Source organism: Pleurodeles waltl, chromosome 4_2 (assembly GCF_031143425.1).
Source record: "Pleurodeles waltl isolate 20211129_DDA chromosome 4_2, aPleWal1.hap1.20221129, whole genome shotgun sequence".
NCBI classification, from domain to species: Eukaryota; Metazoa; Chordata; class Amphibia; order Caudata; family Salamandridae; genus Pleurodeles; species Pleurodeles waltl.
In genome coordinates, this window is record NC_090443.1 from 959,506,487 (window position 1) to 959,526,932 (window position 20,446).

The 20,446-nt window shown below is 46.1% G+C and overlaps 1 protein-coding gene across 4 annotated transcripts in view; it reads left to right on the top strand.

Annotated features, from left to right (window-relative positions):
* B4GALT2 (beta-1,4-galactosyltransferase 2) overlaps positions 1-20,446 on the top strand; it is a 625,157-nt gene that overhangs the window by 356,638 nt on the left and 248,073 nt on the right. For all 4 annotated transcript variants that reach the window (XM_069232774.1, XM_069232776.1, XM_069232777.1 and 1 more), the window contains exon 3: positions 13,814-14,049. In XM_069232774.1, coding sequence (XP_069088875.1) covers positions 13,814-14,049 — 236 coding nt within the window. The remainder of the gene's footprint in view (positions 1-13,813; positions 14,050-20,446) is intronic.

The window sequence follows — 20,446 nt, forward strand, 5'->3', positions numbered from 1 at the left end:
AAAAAAATCACTTCGGCACATTTTATACTATATTTATTTTTATCTACCATTCCATGATGGGCAATCAGCATCTGTCACCTTGAAACAGTGAATAAAAACAAGAAAATAACACAGCGACTGCGTCATGGTGTATGGGCGTGCACTATCAGTGTCACTCGGGTCGCAAAGTGTCATAAGGTGCATGCTTGATCGTATGCAGGATGATGCATGAGCACATATGCAGCATCACACGTATTTTTAACCTTCTTTTTGCTAATGTAAAAAAGTATTGGCAAAACCAATAGGTCTGCATGGGCAGGGCCAAAAGGCAAGAAGTGCTGACTTTGCCAATGCTTGTTTTCACTTGCATGTGGAGGTACCTGTGCTTTCAGGGTCTCAGTTGGCACTTTCATGCTATCACCTCCCTCCCTGCCTCTGCATGCTTCACGTCATCCATCCCTCTCATGTCTCTATCTTTCTGTTTGCAGATCTCTCGCTCTCTGTAGGGTGTCCAGCGTCCCGGATTTCCCCGGACAGTTCCGGTTTTTAGAGTGGTGTCCCGAGGCTTCTCTTAATTTTAAATAAATGTCCCAGTTTTGGGGAAAAAGGCCATATTATTAAATAAATGTCCCGGTTTTGGGACAGAGGTTAGATCATCTAGGGCAGCATGAATTAAAGGTATGCTCTCCTTTAACAGACGCCTACAAGGTATGAAATAAAGTAATTTATCTGTTACTGTCAGGCAACACAGTCTACTGTCTCCTCCCATCAGAAAGAGGAGTGGGGAGCACAGAGAGGTGGGTGGGGGCGGGTTGGGGTGCAGGGTAGGAGGTCAAGCCATAGCTAATTTTATATGTGTAGTCTTGTAAATGTGTGTGTGTGTTTATATATATATATATATATATATATACGTATATATATATATATATATATATATATATATATATATATATTATATATACACACATGTATAGGCACGCATTCACAAAGCTATGCAAAAAAACGGGACAGGCCAGATATAAAAGTGAGAGTAAAGTCTTTAGTCCTGCTTTTATGTCTGACCGGTCCCAGTTTTTGCTCCTCTAAATCTGCCCCCCACCCTCCGCTCTCCGGCGTCTGCAGTTGATGTTCTCTTTGTGGCATCTCTCGCTCTCTCTTCTGCATATCCCCCAAACATGCCTGACTTGCCCCTCTCTTTTCCTGCTTCCCTCTGCTCCCCTGGCTTTGCTGTTCTCATCCTCCCATCTCGTCTCCATAGAGCTCTTTTTATCATTTGGACCTCATCTTGCCTCCCCTCAACCCTTGTCGCTCTGTATCTCAATTTGCTTTTATCCTGCCTGCCACTGGCACCTGCGTTTTGTGCCCCGCCTCTCCTCTCCCATCCTCCCCATCCTCCCTCTCTCTCTGCACTCTTTCTTGAGCTTGATTTCAATTCCTCATCCTCCCGCCTGGCTGTGTTCCTCTCTGCCTCCTTCGTGCTGCTCGCCCTGTATCCTATCGGTGTTGCGTGCACTTTGCTTTCTAAGAGCAGCCGTGCTTAATTTCCTCCGGCTTCCATTTCTTTTTTCTCCACCTTTCCATCCCTGCCTGAGTCTCCAATGTTTGTTACTCCGGCTTGTCTCGCGTCCTCTCCACCTGCCACTGGCTCCTGAGCTTTAATGTTCTTAACTTCACAGTCAATCTAACAAACTCTCATATGTGGCTCAAATTAACTCATATTAATACTAAAACTGTACTCATCTTTCCCTATACTAATCCACCACTAATTCTTTTTGGGTTCTAGAGTAGCGTACTACTCGCCGAAAAGCGCTTCGACGCCTCGTCAGGGGTAGTAAGCGCTATATAAATACTATTACAATACAATACAATACATCACTCCGCCTCCCCTCGTTCTCTCTGTCCCCCCTCTTTTGCCCCAGCCCTTCCCTCGCCTCCTCTCATCCTTGCCTCTTCCTGCTCCAGCGGCCGGTGACCTGTCCGCCACTGGCTCGTGCACTTTGACGCTCTCTGCCGCTCTCTGCCGCCCCTCTCTCGCTCTTCTTCCAATCTCTCTCCTCCTCTGTACCCGTTTGCTTCTTCTTGAGTTACCCCTCTGTCCCTCTCATCTCTCTTTCTCTCTCTGGTCCTCATCTCTCTGCTTGCAACCGGCACCCGCGCTCTGATGCTTTTTGCCTCCAACCTTCCCCTCTCCCTCCCCTTCTCGGTCCTTGCCACTCTGTGCTCGAGTTTCTTCTGCTCTGATGTTCTTTGCCTCCTATCTCCCTCTCCTCTCTCTCATCACTCTCCCACTTCCCTCCCACCCTTGCCGCACCCTGCTCGTCCTGCCTGTAGCTGCCTGACAGCGGCACCCGGGCTCTGGAGTCCTTTGCCTACGTCCCCCTCTTCTCTCTCTCATCATTTCCTCGCTTCCCTCCCATCCGTGGCTCCCCCTGCTCGAGTGGCTCGTGCTCCGAGTTCTCTGCTTCCCGCCTCCCTCCCGTCCTCCTCGCGCTCACTCTTCTTCCTCCCGGGCTCACGCGCTCCCCTCTTCGGGGGGCCCGCCGCTGGCACCTGTATCTTCTTAGACTCCCGTCTCGCCTTCACCGACCTTCTGTCCTCCGCCATTTCCCCCCACCCCCCCTCTCTCCCGTCTTTCTTGAGTTGCCTGCACCCCGCCTACCGCTGGTCTCTGCCGCCATCTCTCCATCTCTCGTCCCCCTCAATCTTCTTCCCCTGTCTATCTTTCTACGCCCTCTCCTCCCTTCTCCTCCCTTCCCCCCCACCCCCCTTCTTTTCCTTTCTGCTGTCTTTCTTGGGCTGCTTTGCACGATGCCCGACACGACCCCTGCCTGCCCCTCTCTCCACGGCCCTTCCCTCCATGGTCCTGTCTCTGTTCTCTCGAGTTACCCATCTCTGGCCTCTTCGCTTTGGTGTTCTCTGGCACTCTCCCCTCTCTCTCCTCTGCCCTCCTTTCTCCTTGACTCTCTTCTCCCTGTTCTCTTTCTTGAGTTACCCGTCGCTGGCACCAGCACATTGCTGTTCTCTTCTTCCTGTTTCTCTCTATCTACCTCTCTCTCCCCTCCTCTCTCCATGACTCTCTCCCTCCCTTCTTTCACTTTCCCTCCTCCTTGACTCTTCCCTTCTTGACGCTCTTCTCTCCTTTCTCTTTCTTGAGTCACCCACCTCTGGCACCAGCATATTGATGGTCTCTGCCCCTTCTCTCTCCCTCCCCACTCAACTCTCTTCCCAACCTGCTCTTCTCTCTCTTCTCTTTCTTGAGTTACCCACTTCTGGCACCTACCTAATGTTCTCTACCCCCTGGCTCTCTCTCTCCCTCTCCACTCTCCCCTCTTCAAGGCTCTTCCCTCTTTCCCTCTTTTCTCTCTGTTTTCTTTCTTGAGTTACCCATCTCTGGCACCTGTGGTTTGATGTTCTCTGCCCCCTATCTCTCCCTCTCCACAACCCCCATCCCTCCTCGACTCTTTCCCCTTTGTTTTCCTGCTGGAGCTACCCATCTCTGACACCTGCACTTTGATGTTCTCTGCCTCCTGTCCAATTCACCGCATGATTTTGTTTCTTCTCTTATGTTCGCACAGAAGCCTCAGCACGGAAGCAGATCTGGGACACATCAGTTCACAGTGTTTCTTTCACATATTTATTTTAGAACAAAGGTTTCTGGGGTGTAATTAAATGAGGGACCCACTGTTTGCCTCCTATTTCCTTGTATTTAGTTAATTAGCTGTCACGAGAGGCTCCCTGTGCAAGTTTGCAGCAAAAAAAATGTGCAAGCGTTCCCCGGGATGCAGGGGTCCAGTTCTTAGAATCGTAGTTTCCCTTAAAAATATGAAGGAAATCGGTTCATATTCCTGAACTTGGACAGGCGTTTATTTCTTTGACAGGAAATGAGGGAACCCCGTTTCCTCTGCACCCAGGCTGTATTACAGACACGAGCACAGGGGCAAACAGGTTGTCAGGAGGCACACGGATTCCACACGGGAAGTGATGCACAATTAGTGCGCCCCATGAAGTGCCTTTTTTCGAAGGGGTGGGGCATGAAGGTTCCAGGGACCCCCAGGCATCTCCGTGCAAACAGCTGCAATCCCATTTAGCACTGGCCTGCCTGATGAATGGTTTGAACCACTGCTCTGTCTTTCGGTAGTAAGCTGCCTCCAGTTCAGATACAAGCTCATGGCTCCAGTAATACGTGCACGCCGAGGGTGCGCCACCGCAGACGGGGACTGTGCGCCATATTAACGTGATACCGCTGATGTGTTGGTGACGGCGAGGGGCAGAGGTGATCTAGGTGCTGAGTATGGAAGACGTTGCTAGCTATCTGGAATGCAAAAAGGAAGGTGCTTAACATAAGGAGAGGAAGACATGTTTAGGTCGAGCGCGCAAGCGCTTTGACCTGTTGTAATCTATCTGTGTACTTTTAACCACGCCCACCGAACGCCCATCACTTTCATTCGTTCCTGGGCTTGCCTTTCAAAAATCCTTTGTTATCACTGGTAGATGCTTTCTCGGGGCAGTTTTGTTACCGCCTTGCAGACTGCCCCTGTTACATGGATAACTGCACGATTGCAGATATGTTTCACTGCGAGCAACTTCTTTTTCCTTTTGTGTCTCTCCTTCGCGCCCATGCTCATGGCCGCCCTGGCACTTGAATCAGCTCACTTACGTCAACTGTTTTACTTTTTATTTTCAATTTATGTGGCAAGAAAAGTCCAGTTAGGAATTTACAACGCTAATAGCTCTAACTCGACCAAATGCGAAACCCATTGCATTGCAAATGCTTGTTTTTTTATTGAGAAGAATGAAGGAGTTTGTTGGCATGGGAGAGGAAGGACGTACTTAGTTTGTGGGAAGAGGGAAGGACAGTGCTTGGTATAAGAATAAAGGAAGTAGGGTGCTCGGAGCAGGAAAGAAAGGTGTTTGGCATGGAGAGGCGGGAAGAAGGATGCTTGGTATGAGATGGAGGAGAGGAAGATGCTTACTTTTGATGAACCAGAAGAACGTGCTTAGCCTGGGGGAGGGTGGAAGAAAGATGCTTAATATGGAGGAGAAAGGCAGGTACACAGTGTAAGGGAGGAAGGAAGAAAGGTGCTTTGTACAGGGTGGAGAGAAGGGGCGGTGTTTGATCTAGCGAGGTAGGAAAGGAAGTCTTTAGAATATGGAGTGGCTGCTGTGGGTAGCAGGAAAGGGCTGTGCTTGGACCTGGCACCATTGACCAGCTGCCGACATATGTTTCAGGGGTAATTATGAATCGGTTATTACTGAACAGACTATCACGCATCTGGTAGCATACGCAATGAGCAGGATTCACCCTACATCCGATGTACCAGGTGTCATCAAACCCACTTGTTCTTCTACTTATTGAAGAGATGCAGCGTTACATGCTGCCATGCAACACCTCAAAATGCTTTCTCCATAAGGGAACAGGACACAAATAACAATAGGCAATAGGCAATGTACAGTACAGAAAAGCATCATTATTGTAACACTGGAAAGTTTCAGGGTAATCTGCCATCAAGCGGGGGCCAAGAAAAGAGGGGGGGGGGCAAAACGTTGATTAACCATGTTCAGCCCAATAGGAAACTTCTGTCATCAAATAAAAAAAACAACTGAATGGAATTACACAAAATTTGGCAAAAAGTTAGATTTAAAAAGTGTGTTTTTTGTCTGCCCATGTAGGTCAAAGGACATGTGCAACTGGAGTTGGCTGCCCAGGGATCATTTGGGCGCAGGGCCTGCGACTAACCTCCTGCTGGGCATGGCCAAAAATGTTTGATTGCATTTTGCTCTTGCACAAGTAGCATATTGGCACACAAAGTAGTTTTGTTCAGTGCCAGGAATTACTGTGACAATCAGTGGCATAATGAAACTGGAGGGGGGACCCCTGCAAAGAACATGGAGGTGCCCCCTCCTTTCCAGTATTTATGACAATGGTGAGGGCCTGGCAGCTCCCACAACAATAAAGTATTACAAAAGCCATGTCAAAACAAGACATGCATTGATGAAACCCAAAAACTCACAAAAAATGTTGGATCGGTTTGCTTTGCAATTGCTTGTTTATTTTAATTTTTCCCATAATCCTGTTGAAAATGGTTACACTGATTTTCCATTAGCAATATTTTTGGGAAATAGTAGCATGCATCAACACATTTTACTAAATGACGCTTCAAAGAAACAGCATAGTAGCGAAATGTTTTTTTTCCTACTTGCATTGTTTTCTGAACTTTTTATTTTGAAATCAAAGAATCATCATTGGTGCTTAGAAACTTCTGCAAACATTTGCACCTAATCAGAGAGCCTGCTGAGAGCATTATACGTAGTCTCATATTGTTAAACTTTTTAAACATGTGTTTGTGCTGCAGGGGGTTGGGCCTACTTGTCCGAAGGACTATGCAAACATGAAAACTTGTTGCCCATGACCCCAAACAATATGTCCCGGGTGTCAGGCGATAAGAATTCCACATCCCTTTTCTGAATATACAGGATATTATAATCTTCTTTTAAATTTCAAACTCATCATCCTTCATCGTTGTCTTTGACAGCTTCAGGTGTTACTCTGCATTGTCATAAAAGAGAATTGAACCAATGAGGGATTGGTTCATGTAAAATTGTGATATTAATCATTGGAGACTTCTGAACTAAGCATGGGAGAGATAAAGACATTCCTGGGGATGTTCAGGGTGTCTCAGCTAATTGGATCCAAGACAGTGTAGTGTTAGAAGTTGTTTTAGCTGTTCGTATTCAGTTTAATAGTCTTTCTAACTATTCCATACCTACCATAGTTCCACACCTAAAAAACATAACAACCTAAGTTATAGCAGAAAACTCAATGAACAGAAGGTTTGTCTTTCTTTTGAATAAACTGTTAGCCAAATCGGTTCCCTGGTGCAGTTGCTTCACAGTAGCTTCCATTTTGAAGTTGGAATACCAGTGCTTGACATACTACGTAAAATCCTCCCAGAAGATGAGTCACTGAGATACAAAAGATATTTGTGACTGTTATGATCAGGATCCCACAATAACGTTTTAAGGGAGGCGCCAGAGAGGCAAACTAGACTGCATTAAAGCCCTGATTAAAGGCAGGTGGAGCAGTGTCCCTGAGTAAGATTCCTCTTCACCTGATCTCAGGTACCCCAGTTTTACTGCAGTCAGAACTGCTGGGTGTGAGGTTATCGGATCTGGTTTTATTGGGCAGGAACGTCAGCCAGTAAAATGGACGGCAGATCCCAGCGTTGGGCTGAAGCCCTGCACAGGTCTGCTGGGTGTATATAATGGTATCGGTGGATGGTATGATATATATATTTTTTAACCTGAAAGTATTATTATGTGTGACAAGTGTGTTGTGGAACGTATGTTTGCCAGATATATGGCTTTGATGATGTAGTGTGCTACTGGTGGTCTGAAAGATTGTCTGCGAAGCCTGCCTAAATTGTTCTGTTGTCCACTGGACCTATAAATGTGAGACTATTCAGATGTACTGTTAGCGACCATTGCTTTATCAAGTACATGGCTTTGAAGCATGCTTAACAGTCACATATAAATATTTCTCAGACATATATGAGCAACTACAGACTGGCATCATCAAAACTGTTTAAGAAGTACAGACTGGTGTATCACAACAATGTTTAAGAGTTACAGATGGGTATCTTTCAAAGATGTCCACCAATCAATAACTGACATCTCTCAAACATGTTTAACAGTTGCAGACTGGCCACTCCACAGATGTCCACCAATCACCAACTTATGTCTCTCAAACATGTTTCACAGTTTACAGACTGGTATCTCCAAAGATGTCTACCAGCCATCAACAGGCGTCTATCAATCATGTGTAACAGTAATAGACTGGTATCTCCAATGATGTCCACCAATCACTGACTGCTGTCTCAATCACGTTTATCAGTTACAGACTGGCATCTCCAAAGATGTCTACCAATCACCGACAGGGGTGTCTCAAACATGTTTCACAGTTAAAGACTGGCATCTTTCAAAGATGACTATCAGTGTCAAAGATACTACTATCTGACTGGATGCGGAAGAGTGGTTTGTAAGCAACCTTCCTCAGGCAGAATGGGAAAGGAAGAGAAACTATTGGGGTGTTAAGATATCAGAAGAAGAACACGAGAGAGAAAGAGGTAGACACTGGGGGAGGCTTAATCGTAAGAGGAATCAGGGCTAACAAAGAGAAACAAGCTGTGGACCTGGTTTTAGAGGGACTATGGGAGATCAGATAGAACAGCAGGGAAGCTTTGGTTACTGGCAGAAAAGGGGCATCTGGGTTTGTAGAAGAACTCCCCACATGATGATGAAGCTGCATCACTCGCCTAGCCCAGTGTGGTGTGTGCTGTGCACCCAGCACCCTATCCTCACCCTAGGTCAAGCTTCTCCAACGAGTAGCTCGTGGGCTGCAGGTAGCTCCCCAGCTACATGTCAGTAGCCCCCCTGTGTGCAGGCCAGCCTACTAAATTAAAAGCTTTTGATTGTTTGAATTAATACATGTATTCCAACATTGAAAAGTGTGTATTTGAGATGAAAATGTGTGAATGTTCAGAAGTCATAAGCTGATGTTTGGAGTAAAATGACTGACTTTTCAACCTATATTTTCAGCTGATATTTACGTGATAAATCAGGGAGACTTGTTACTAATATTATTACTTTTTTTTACATTACTCTTGTAAACCATCCATATTGCACTAATGATGCACTGTTGGTGATCTTGTATAAGGTGGTCACTATTGTAGTCGTGTCTAATATAGTCACTGACAATACACCTATAATACTAGGGGCTTGGGATGATTTTCATTGAACATAAGTAGCTCCTATTACAGAAAAGGTTGGAAGCCCCTGCTCTAGGTTGCCGTATGACAGTTCCCATCAGGAGAGGGTGGTTTTACAGGAGCGATGGCTCAGCCTGACGAGTGTGGGGCACTCATTGGGGACAAATGGGGAACTCGAGCCAACAAACCCTGCCCTTTTCACGCTGGGATGTTTGGGACAGATGCAGTCGCGGCTGGCGACTGAGCAAATTGGCGGGGTGGGGGGAATGGGAAAATTGACGGGGCGGGGGGAATAAAATAAAAATAAAACAAATATTTTTTTTTAAAAACTTACCTTAAGCTCACTGCCGCACTGAGCTCTCCACCGCACTCCTACACAGGCTCCCAGCCTGCCCTGCGGCCAATCGTGATGCTGCTCAGAGCAGCGTTATGATTAGCTGGAGCGCCCTGGCTGGGTTGGAGAGAGCCCTGTGCGCATGTGTGTTTGGCCGGCCTGAGACGGTTGGCCAAACATACATGCGCCCTGAGGGGAGTGCTCTGTGCACTCCCCTCAATGGCTGTCACCCCCCATGGCCCAACCCCCTTTATAAATAAAACGATAATAAACATTGTTTATTATCTTTTTATTTTTAAAGGTTTGCAGCTGCTGCTGCTGGCGGGTGGGGCATCTCAGTTCCTCCGCCATTGGGGAGGAGCCGCCCCTGGACAGATGCAAGAAGTCCCATGCAGATGACTGAAGCTCTGTGACTAGAGAGCTGCTGGCCTAGTAGTGGGAGAGAGGCCCCAACTTGGCAAAACAGCACTATGTAATCCAAACTATTGTCTTGGCACGTCATGGCATATTAGACACGCATTGCCACGTTAAGTGCACAGGCCACCCTGAAGGATAAATAAATAATGTTTTGATACATTGTCTCTCCAGGACTTTTTTCAGTAAAAAGGGTGCCTTTCATGTGACTGCAGAAAAACGCAACATGACCCTCTCCTAAAAGATGAAGGTCACTTAAGTCCAGAATAGCAGATTCCTCAATCACGCGCTACACAACACTTTGCAGCTGGAATACCAGGCCCAGCTCCTCTTTCCCACACAGCTGCACTCACCTGGATCTTTAGTATTTTGCCCCTTTCGCTACCACATTTGGCCAAGGGCATCCCAGAGTGCAGCAGCGCGTGCATGCAGATTTTCCTGTGACTGTATGTGTTATATAACCCAGAGGTTTATCAGACATAATGCATGTAGGCATGAGCGTGTCGCATCTCCTGGCAGGACGACAAGACAAAAGGGTGAGAATGTGCGTTTCTCCTGAGGCCCATTAAAAAAACAACAACGCAGCGCTTTTCAGGTGCTTTGTTCCACACGCATGGAAAGACTTTCTGGAGTGCCTGTTCAATAAAACATTGTGTACCCTTAGAGCGGCTGCCCTTGCTGGCACAGGACCACACTCATATTACCAAGAGAACAGGGTTGGGCAATAAAAAACAGGTCTTACTGAAGGTAAACAAATGAGCTGCAAAAAAAATAACACGTTTGAAGTTTCACGCAAGGGTGCCTGGGACAATTCTGCCATTTGCCACATTCAGACAGAAAATGTGGTCACTGCACTGGCATCTGTCAGGACACAGAGTGGCAGATGCCTCCAGTATGAAGTTTTCAGAGCTAATGTGCGGGCCAATTTTCTTCATTTTCAAAATGAGGGGTGGAGGATCAATATTGAGCTGCAGACAGGGTTTCTATTTATGTTTTTCCGCCGGTGGGGGTCATGCAAAAATTGGCTTCCTCCAATTGTGGGACTTCTAGGCTGGTCGTCTGACCTGGGCCTGGACCCTAGCCTCCAATTCATCCAGTTTTTGCTTTCCCCCTCTCTGGCGGCCATCTTTGGTCAGTTGCTCCATCCCCGCATAGCGTACATTGGATTCGGGTAGTGGGCTTAGGAAGGGCATCTTCCTTTGGCACTTTCCCTGTTTGGGCCTTTTAGAGCTAGTTTCTTGGCCTTTCCACTTCCTTCAAGCCCTTTTCACACTAGAAATGCCTTTCACCTTTAATGTGCCTAATCAACTAAATATTTCACCTCCCCTGCTTTGCCCTACTAGCAACAAACACCATCAGTTCCAGGAGAACCAGATGCCCAACTCGTGATTGCCAGACGTTCCTCATAAATTATCTGCATACATAAGTCTGCCATGCTGGTGGAAAAGTTGGCAAATAACAATGAAGAACAATTTAGTAATCCACAATCACGTCTGAGCTTCTCATCAGCCCGGTAGCGCAAATCTTCCATTGCCTTTCTTTGATAGAAGCATTTTCATATGACAATATCTCATAGTTTCAGTGCCTGGCAGATGGCTGGAAAGATCTGCATCTGGTAGGACAGTGGGAAATGGGATCAGAAAATGGACTGAATATCCCTGGATTTGTGACAATTTTTTAATCTTCAAACTTCATAATATCTAGGCCATATTCTTTAAAGTGTGAGGGGTCATTGTTTAGTAGCTTCATGTGCTTCGCACCAATAATTTCTTGCACAGCTTTTGGGCATACGTGGCTTACTAAACTGGCTTATTATTAAATCCCTAAACAAGCAGAAGCCGGGGATGGCCAGCAGTAGAATGACAAGCAGGTCTCCAAAGGGAACTCTGAAGCTGTTAAGATCACCTGGGCCATATTACATAAAGTGCTAGGGGAGTACAACGGGCATGTGTGCCTGCTTTCTGCACCCTTGCAGCACTTTGGTATTACAAAAGGGTCACAGGCGCTTGCACAGTCCCTCCTTAATACAGATAGTTCCGGGGCATGCCTGCACTGTGAAACATCTTCTTAGCAGTTTAAAAATAAATGTTACTCTACCCCTTTTCTTATCGGCTTTATTCTCTAAAATAACTCTTACAGGGCCAGGCATCTATTTGACTAATTATTGGTGCTGAGATGTCTTGTATCCAGGTCTCTGTAAGAGACAAACAACTGAAGGCCTTTTTGCAAAGGCGGTCAGTCATATGGTGAGTTGTTGAAACAGATTACAGAGGGAAAGGAAGGTTGCAACCTGGTGGGGCGGAGAATGCATGCTCCTCCCATACTGTGAAAGGGAATAGATGGGAGCTTGAAAGTGGGGCCTTGCTACACTTGCGGCCTAACCCTAAATCAATTTTACTGTCCAGAGTTTCAGGCCAATAAAATTGGGTCTGGTGTTGATGCAACTGGAAAATCCAACCACTTATAATTGAGCAGACCAATATCCTACCACAGAATACCACTCTGCACGTCTTGTTATCAGGGCCTTACTGAAGATTGTTCACTACTTGTTGTTTTGCATGTAGTGGTTAAATAACAACATTGTCCCAGATTTATATTTGACCATCCCTAAAGGATGTAAAATATTCAGAAGAGCTAGGGAGCACACAATAGGGGGAGGCATCACTATTGTTTTTAAGGATATTTACTAATGTTCATAACTTCACTCCAAAGGCCTCTTACATACTATTCATATCAATTCTACATACTCTATTACTGGAACTATTATTTACTATCTGGCAAGACCCAAAAAACATTTCATAACAAAATGGGACTCTTTTTAGTACCCCCCCCAACATTCCATCTGCCTCCAAATTTGTTATGTTGGGTGATCTCAACTTCCATGTTCAAGATATTGATAACCAGGATACAATGAACCATTTAAATTCACTCTCTATCCTAGAGCTTAAACAACACATCACATACCCAACCTTCATAACTTCTATCTTGAGGAAGTCCAATGCTGATCTGGCTACTTAACAATCTCTTTATTGTTACCACTATTGGCAAAAGTCTTGGAAATGCAGTTCATAAACTGTCAGGGTGGAACAAACAATCCCCTGGATTCCACCTAGTTTGGCTATAGACCAGGACACAGTACTGAATCAGCCTTACTTACCATGACGCATGAGACACACTTGATTTTGGAGCAATGAAGATCAGCAGCTCTGATCCTCATGGACCTATCTGTGGCCTTCAATACTGTGTCCCACTCTACTGTGTTATCTCATCGTAAGGCTGGTATGTGCAACAAGAATCATCAGTTGCTTAATTTCTTTCTGATAAAACACAATCTGTGGCCACACCTCCGTTTAGGTTATCTAACTTTTCCTTTAAATGCGGGCTTCCACAGTTATCCTCATTGAGATCTCTTATCCGCTTGAAGACTTAGTTAGATCATTTGGTTTTAGACTGGTGTTTTATGTGAACAATACCCCCAAAAATTGTATCAACCACTGAAAAAGGCCCAGCAAATTGGAGACTCCTCCCACCCAAAGCTACTTCTGCAAAAAACATAGGAGTTCTAATTGATAGTTTCCTATTTTTCCAAACAAATTAACATAGTAGTAGATCTGGGTTTCACCATTTTGAGATCACATAAAAAAATCTCTCCCCTCATTCCCTTCTTGTCTCTAGGCACAGTAGTTCAGTCACTCATAACCTCCCTTATAGACTAAAGTAACTCCCTTCACTTAGGTGCTCTCAAACATATCATGAACAGACTTCAGTTCTTGCAAAATGCCGCTGACAGATTTATCTTAGGGATTCCTAATATGAACACACTCACCCAACACCTGGATACACTTCATTCCCTCCCAGTGCACAAAAGTAGTGTTCCGAGCCTTGCATATCACTCATAAAGTCAGCCATCGTAACTTCCCAGTATATCTGGGTCACAAGCTGACAAAGTAAATCCCCAGTCAGAGATAAATCAACATCTTCTCACCATTCCTAAAATCAGAGGGAGCAGAACAGGAGGTGGATCCTTCTCTTACTTGGCATCTAAATAGTGGAACTCCATGTCGCTAAACCATGAGAACCATGAATAACCACACTTCTTTCAGGGAAAACTTAAAAGATGACTGTTCCAACTTCCGATCTGGAGTCCGCGTGGAGGCGGTATCATTATAGCCAGAACATTGATTGGCAGCTGTGCCTTTACAAATTGTAAATAATAATAATGAGAGGATTAACAAAGGTATTTATGCCACTGCTTATTTTGAAATCTTGCTCTGGTTTCATACTCACGCCTAGTCCTTTGTTTGTCTCCTCCATACTGCAGTTGGCCGCCTGCTCATTGAGTTCACCACTCCAATGACCATGGAGAGGGTTCAGCGAGAGAATCCGGACGTGCGAGACGGCGGCAAGTACACGCCCTCCGACTGCAAAACAAAGCAGAAGGTGGCAATAATTCTACCCTTCCGACACAGGGACCACCACTTGAAGTACTGGCTGCACTACCTGCACCCCATCCTCCGGCGGCAGAAGGTTGACTACGGGATCTACATCATAAACCAGGTGAGGCTACTCGGTGGACGGAGAGCTGCAAGGGCCATCACTAGTCATCCTTCGTCTGTTAGAGCTCACAGGGCTTTTGTTGCATTCCTGATGCAGACTATCTGGGCTTTTGTTAACAAAGAGATCTCTCATCCCTAGTATTGTACTTTCCATTAACAAATATAACACTGATTATGCAGAATCTAAAATGAAAATAAAAGAGAGACATTGGTAAATGCTGCGTACTTGATAATGAAATCCATGTAACACACAAGGGCCATATAGTGTTTAGGAAAACTTGGATTTACTTTCATTACAGAAAATTATCCAGTAAATGATGATTTAAAAAATCTAAAAGCAGAGGAAGGAATAATTAATTAATTACAGAGTGCGATTCTTAATTAATAGAGAACAGTTCAGCATTCTCTTTACCCTTATGGGATTGAACTGCTCCTGTCCAACATGACTTGCTCTGTGATTCTTATGCTACCCATCATTCAATATGATTGAATCACATTCCACCCAATGCCATTCTCTCCCACTTTCATTTTCTTTTCTGTGAGATCCGCCAAGAAGTTCAGAGAACTCCATTGGTACTCCCTCCTTCAGGTAGTGGAGCTCTTGAAGCTGTTAGAGTCCTAGAACATAAGTGGTCCCTACCTACATCGCTTTCTTGATAGTTGCTTGGCCTGCAGTTGATGCTGATTCTTGGGTCCGCATCACCACATTCTTCAGGTCTTTGTTGACTTGTTATTCATTGACCTTGCCTGTGTTCAGGTTTTGGAGCTAGACATCTGGCTTGGGAGCATGTGAGATGTGATTTCATCCAGTGGGATGTTGTAAGGGAAACACACTGGATTGTCCCAGTTAGGCACTAAGGGCCAGATGTAGCAAACGGTTTTACCCATTCTGTCCTTATGGGAAAATGTGTTCGTACATATGGCCCTAAGAGATATGATCGCAAGTGCAGTAAAGAGATATTTAAATAGTACTTTTGGCAAAAAATCTAAGCTTAACAACTTGTCAAACATTGTTCACTCCTTCTGCGAGATGAGGATGAAGGTGTAAACATTGTTCTTTCTTCACTTTAGTAGACACAATATTCTGATCATGTTCTCTTTGTGGATAATGTACACAAATGAAATATTTTTACAGCTTGTGCTTACAATGTCTAAGTTTTTAATCAGCTTCTGTAAAGACACAGAAACAGTGGCAATTAAGAGCATCTTTGAAAATAATTTGTGGTCAAGGTTGAGGGGTTACTGGGATTTCTCTGTTTAGTTTGTTCACGCAAAATGAAGTAGGAGAAAATGTCTGCAAGTCCACAATGTGGCCACAAATTCCTGTGGACCTTTGGTGGGTTGCCCTGCAACCTCCTAATCTCCTTCATACAGACTATAGACTGAGCTGCCTCATACAACAAGGCGTGCTGCCAAGTGTGCCAAATCCGAGCGAGTTACCATTTTAGCAATGTGACAGCAGTAACACGGTGTTATTTCCAGATTTAAGGCATATGGATGTCAGCAGCTTGGAAGGTAACAGAAATGAGCCCTGGTAACAAACTGAGAAGAATATCTCACTGCAGCGAAAAACTGATCTGCTTACTCCTTTAGCTGCAGAGCCCAGCCTATAATGAAATAGCCAGTGACCATATGCGGACCAAAGTCACAGAGGGTTCGACATTGCGCACGTGCCAGTTGTTGCATGGATGGATGGTGTTGGCTTGTCTTAAGAGATGCCCTGTATCGAATTTTTTTAACACATTTCATTGATTTTAATACTTTTGTTAAATGCAATTGGCAAAACAAGAACAAACCAATCATAACGTACAATAGTCTGCCTGTCCCCCAGTGCTCCTACCCCCACACCAACCCCCTCACCTCTACACCCACAGAGCTGTAAGAGAAACAACTGTGTATCATCCTTTTTAGGCCCGAATTTCCGCATCTATGGCTGCCATCGTCCTTGGGACGGAGCCGAGAACAATACCCCTGTAGTTGACCCGGACCCCCTGGTTTCTTGGGGCAACACCTGGCCACATACACGGGAATCTGCCTGCTCACGCACCAGTCAAGACCCTCCCCCCAGGGCTCCACCGAGGGTGGATCCCGATCTTTCCATCTACGAGCAATGTCCCTCTGGCCAGACCCAGTCAGACCCAAGCGAATGAGTGTTTGGCCGTGCTGATGCAGAGCTAGGTCAGCCCTGATGTGCAAGAGAGCCAGTTTTGGATCAGAGGGGATGGCTGTCCCCAATACCGTGGTCAAGTTAGCTATCACTTGCCTCCCGGATGGTTCCACTCTCTCACATGACCATGTGATGTGTGTGTGAAACCCCCATCCCGAGTGGTGCAACGGAGGCATGCAAGCTAGTCAGTAACCGCCATCCTCCAGAGTTTGTGTCTCGTAGGCTAGGTCTGATGGAGAGAATGCTCCTGAAAGAGTTGAAATCAGTCGCAATCGCCGCATGTCTCGGGGAAGCGAGAGCCTCGGCCTAGTCCTCATCCCCCAAGTCTCCCAGAACCTCCTCTCATGCAAGTCGGTGGCCCCAGGATGCGTTGGGCATATAGTGGACCAGAGTTCTATAAATCTTCCTCACTTTATGGTCCTCCAGCTCGCCAAGAAGTAGCTTAGCCTCCAGAGGGTTGCATTCCGTGAGGTTATCCAGATTTTTGACTGATTTCAGATTTTGGATTTGGGTTTTGACATACTTATTTTGCTACGTTGCCTGTGAGTTCTGTTTGATTCTCATGCTTCTGTTGTATGCTGCTTGTTTGAGCTGCCATCATTCTGTAATCAATAGATCAGAATCCCTAGCTCATTGTTTGATTGGTCTCGTTTGCAATTGCGGATATTCCGGAATCCCCTTCTGTGCTGCCTGGAATCCCAACATCCATACCTGTCAATGATAAATCAAGTTCTGGTTTTGAACAGGGTCCTACCGCACAGATTACATGCGTATTAATTTAACTAATTACTCAGCGATTAATGGTTTTATCTCGCCTGCCAGCTGTCTTCGACTAAGAACTAATATGATATTGTAACTTTGTAACATGGCTGCTTATCTCAGTCTTGTTAGGGCAATTGATTGACACATTGATCCATTTGCTTCATTTTTGGATTTTTAAGTATAGAACGTAATTGTTTTTCTCCTGGACGTCATCATTGACGATCACTACTGCATTGTCTCTGTTTTGGGGTTTTTACTCTATATTTCTATTTTCTGACTACATGGGTTGTAGTGCTTGATAATTTAAATTATACATCTCTAAAAAATTCTATCAGCAGGCCAGAATATATTTCTAGTGATAAGGAAAGAGTGTGTGGGTTTAAAAGCCCAGTATGGACTGGAGGTTGAGGTACAGTAAAGGAATCTCTCTCAGGAAGAACGATGGAGAGAATTTGGTGGCTCCTGAGCTTTAACCAACAGATTCCTCACCTTGTGAATTTCCCCAGTTGCCAGACTCATTCCGGAAACTTTTCAGTAATTCCCTCACGTGTCAATAGGTGGCATTGTGCAGCTCCTTGTTGGGTCCATCTACTTAGGGTATGATGTCGGGCGTCCATATATGCGCGACTTCCTCACGCTGACGTGTGTTTCTTTCATTCTGCACCTTCTGACATGGATATCAAGCTAACAGTGCTGTCTTTTAACAGATGTTTTCCCTCAGGAAAACTCTCTCTTCTTCCAAACACTGCACAGTGTGCAGAATGTGGGCCCTAAAACAACAGGGTTTTGAGACGTGCCATGATTGCCACCAACAGTTATCAGTGATGGAAACCCACGACCTCTGGTGCCTTGGCACCTTCCACAACTTTGTTTCATGTCCTTGCTTAAAAAAGGTGAATCTCAAAGCCATCAGTGACCGCAAAGCCAAGTTAGCCATCATTGAGCTTTGTAGAAGCGGCCCAGGTCGAGGTCCAGGGCGCAGATGCACTCTCGTTTCCCGAGGCCGATACCATGAATGTTCCAAATGGAAGTTCTTGAGGTCATGTAAGTTGAAGATATCCCACAGAAAGGATGAGAAGTTGAAGCCTGGGTGTCCGTCGTCTCGCACCATTTGAAGTTGCGCAACAACCGGGGTACAGTCAGACCATGGAGCTGTTTGGTGATATAGACTCCAGCAATATTTCTGCTCCCCCTCAAGCAAACAAAGAAAGCCGACTAACTATGCCAACTTTGAAAGTCTTTGAAAATCTTTGGTACCCCTCAGGTTCCTGTTGTACTGCCTTTGGACCCCAGGGATCTGAGATCTGTTCCCTTGGCGCGACTCAACCTCTTCAATAATGTCCTGGTGGGCGCCTGGGCAAAACCACGATATTGCCTCCAGTGAATAAGCAAGTGGCATGATGACCCAGGGCAACTCTAGGTCATCTAAATTTTCTTCTGCAGCACCCCACCCCGGAGAGCTTAGTGGTACAATCTCCAGAGCATCAATGCCTTCTGAATGACCTTGCATGAACGAGAATCCTAATGAATGGAACCATTTGTGAAATGCATGTTTTCCAGTGCCAGTCGTGCCTGTCAACACCTCATGCCTCCTAGGTAGGGACTCAAACATTCTGTGGAACAGGATGGCAGATGTCTTCTCAGCTGTTCTGGAGAACATCAGACTGACCTTACAGTGCCGTTCAGGTCTGGACAATACTGACTGCCTGGGTAGGGCAGTGAGGACCAGCATTGTACTCTGCAGCCACGGCCCATCTTTTTGGGCTGAGGGCCGCCCCACCTTTTCCTGGCAAGAAGGAAAAGACTGAACAAAGGTTAACCTGACAGACACTCTTCTTGTTCAGGCAGCCAGGAGCTGTACAGGCACTAAATGCGCAGGTGCCTGGCTGCCTGAACGGAACTTTGCCAAGCTAAGGATTTCACAGCCTGGTGAGCGTGACCTCCTCAGCTTGGCAAAAGTGCCTTGAGGTCCTCTCTCTCATGATGAGGGGGGGCGTCACTGATTGCCTTCGACCTGGGTGCTTCAGTTTTAAGACCAAAAGTGCCCAGGACTAAATATAAATCTGTGACATCTTGTCACAGAGTGGGGTGGGGTCAGCAGTCACATTGACCCCATCCCATTCTGTGGCGAGTGGGGGACTGATGCCTTCCCTCATTGACTGACTTAAAGTGGGGAAGGCAGCAGTCCCAGCCCTCCTGGGCCATCTGAGGTTTCCCTCCCAGTGTGAAGGTAAGTTTTGTGTGTTTTTTATGTTTGGTGTATGCATGCGTATATGTTTGAATGTATGTGTATTTGCGCAAGTGTTGTGAATGGGTGTGTTTGTGGGTGAATGCATGGGCGTGAGTGAGTGTGTATGTGTGCATCTGTCCCCCTGTCCCGCTCATAGGTAAAATTACCAGCCGCCCCTGGTGCTACGATGCCACACATTGATTAGATCCACAGGCTTTTCTGTTGCCGTCCAGCAGTCCTTAAGGGACATGGCTTTTGATGCCTCTAAGTGGTTTAGAGCGAAGGCTGACTCTGCCATGGAGACATTTAAAGAGAGCAAAGCCACTAGCCACTGTCTAGGCCTAGCTCAGCATGCTCAGCAGTTCCTCCAACCACAGCACCCCTTTGAGGCTTTGGTAGGGGTTTCTAGAAGGGGCAACAGCAATTTGTGACACATGAGCAGCTGGCCTCCCAGTCCTTTTCATGGTGAAGCTTGGTAAGAGGCCCCCAGGGGCAATGTATTAACCCAGACCCCTGCCCCCGCAAAACGACTTTGTCCTTGGTGTCACACGCTCACCTGGTGGGAAGCTGTATCACCTTAAACCACCCCAGATGGTGGAGCATCACTTCAGACCAAAGGGCGCTCCAGATCATCCAGCAAGGATACTCCCTGCCCCTCCTAACCTATCCCCAAGACATACTGGTCACACCACAACATCTCCCTGAGGGCCAGCCTGTCCATACTCCGTGGGGAAGTTCAGGCTCTCTTAGTCAAGGGAGCAATAAAGAGGGCAGATTCTTATGGACAACATGACCGCTACATGGTGTTGTAACAAGCAGAGTGGTATGGGCTGTGGGTAGTATGCCAGGAGGCCTTGTATCTCTGGAAGTGGCTGAATGCTCTGGACATTTCCCTGACTGCACACTTCCTGACAGGATCTTTAAATACCAGGGCGGATGAACTCAGCAAATGTTGCCTAGCAGACCATGAATGCCAGTTATACTCAGAGGTGGCATCTTCTGGCAATGGGGAGAACCCTGGCCAGATCTATTCCCCATCGCACAGACCTTGCAGTGCCAAGCATTTTGTGCTTTGGTGTTCCCAAAACATCCTATATCTGTGAAGTCTTACTCCTACATTGGAGGTCAGGACTGCTGTTTGCCTTCCCGCACCTCCCTCTACTGCTCAGAGTTCTGAAAAAGATCAAGAGAGATCGGGCCCAAGTCATCCTACGGGCTCTGGACTAGGCAGGGAGAGTG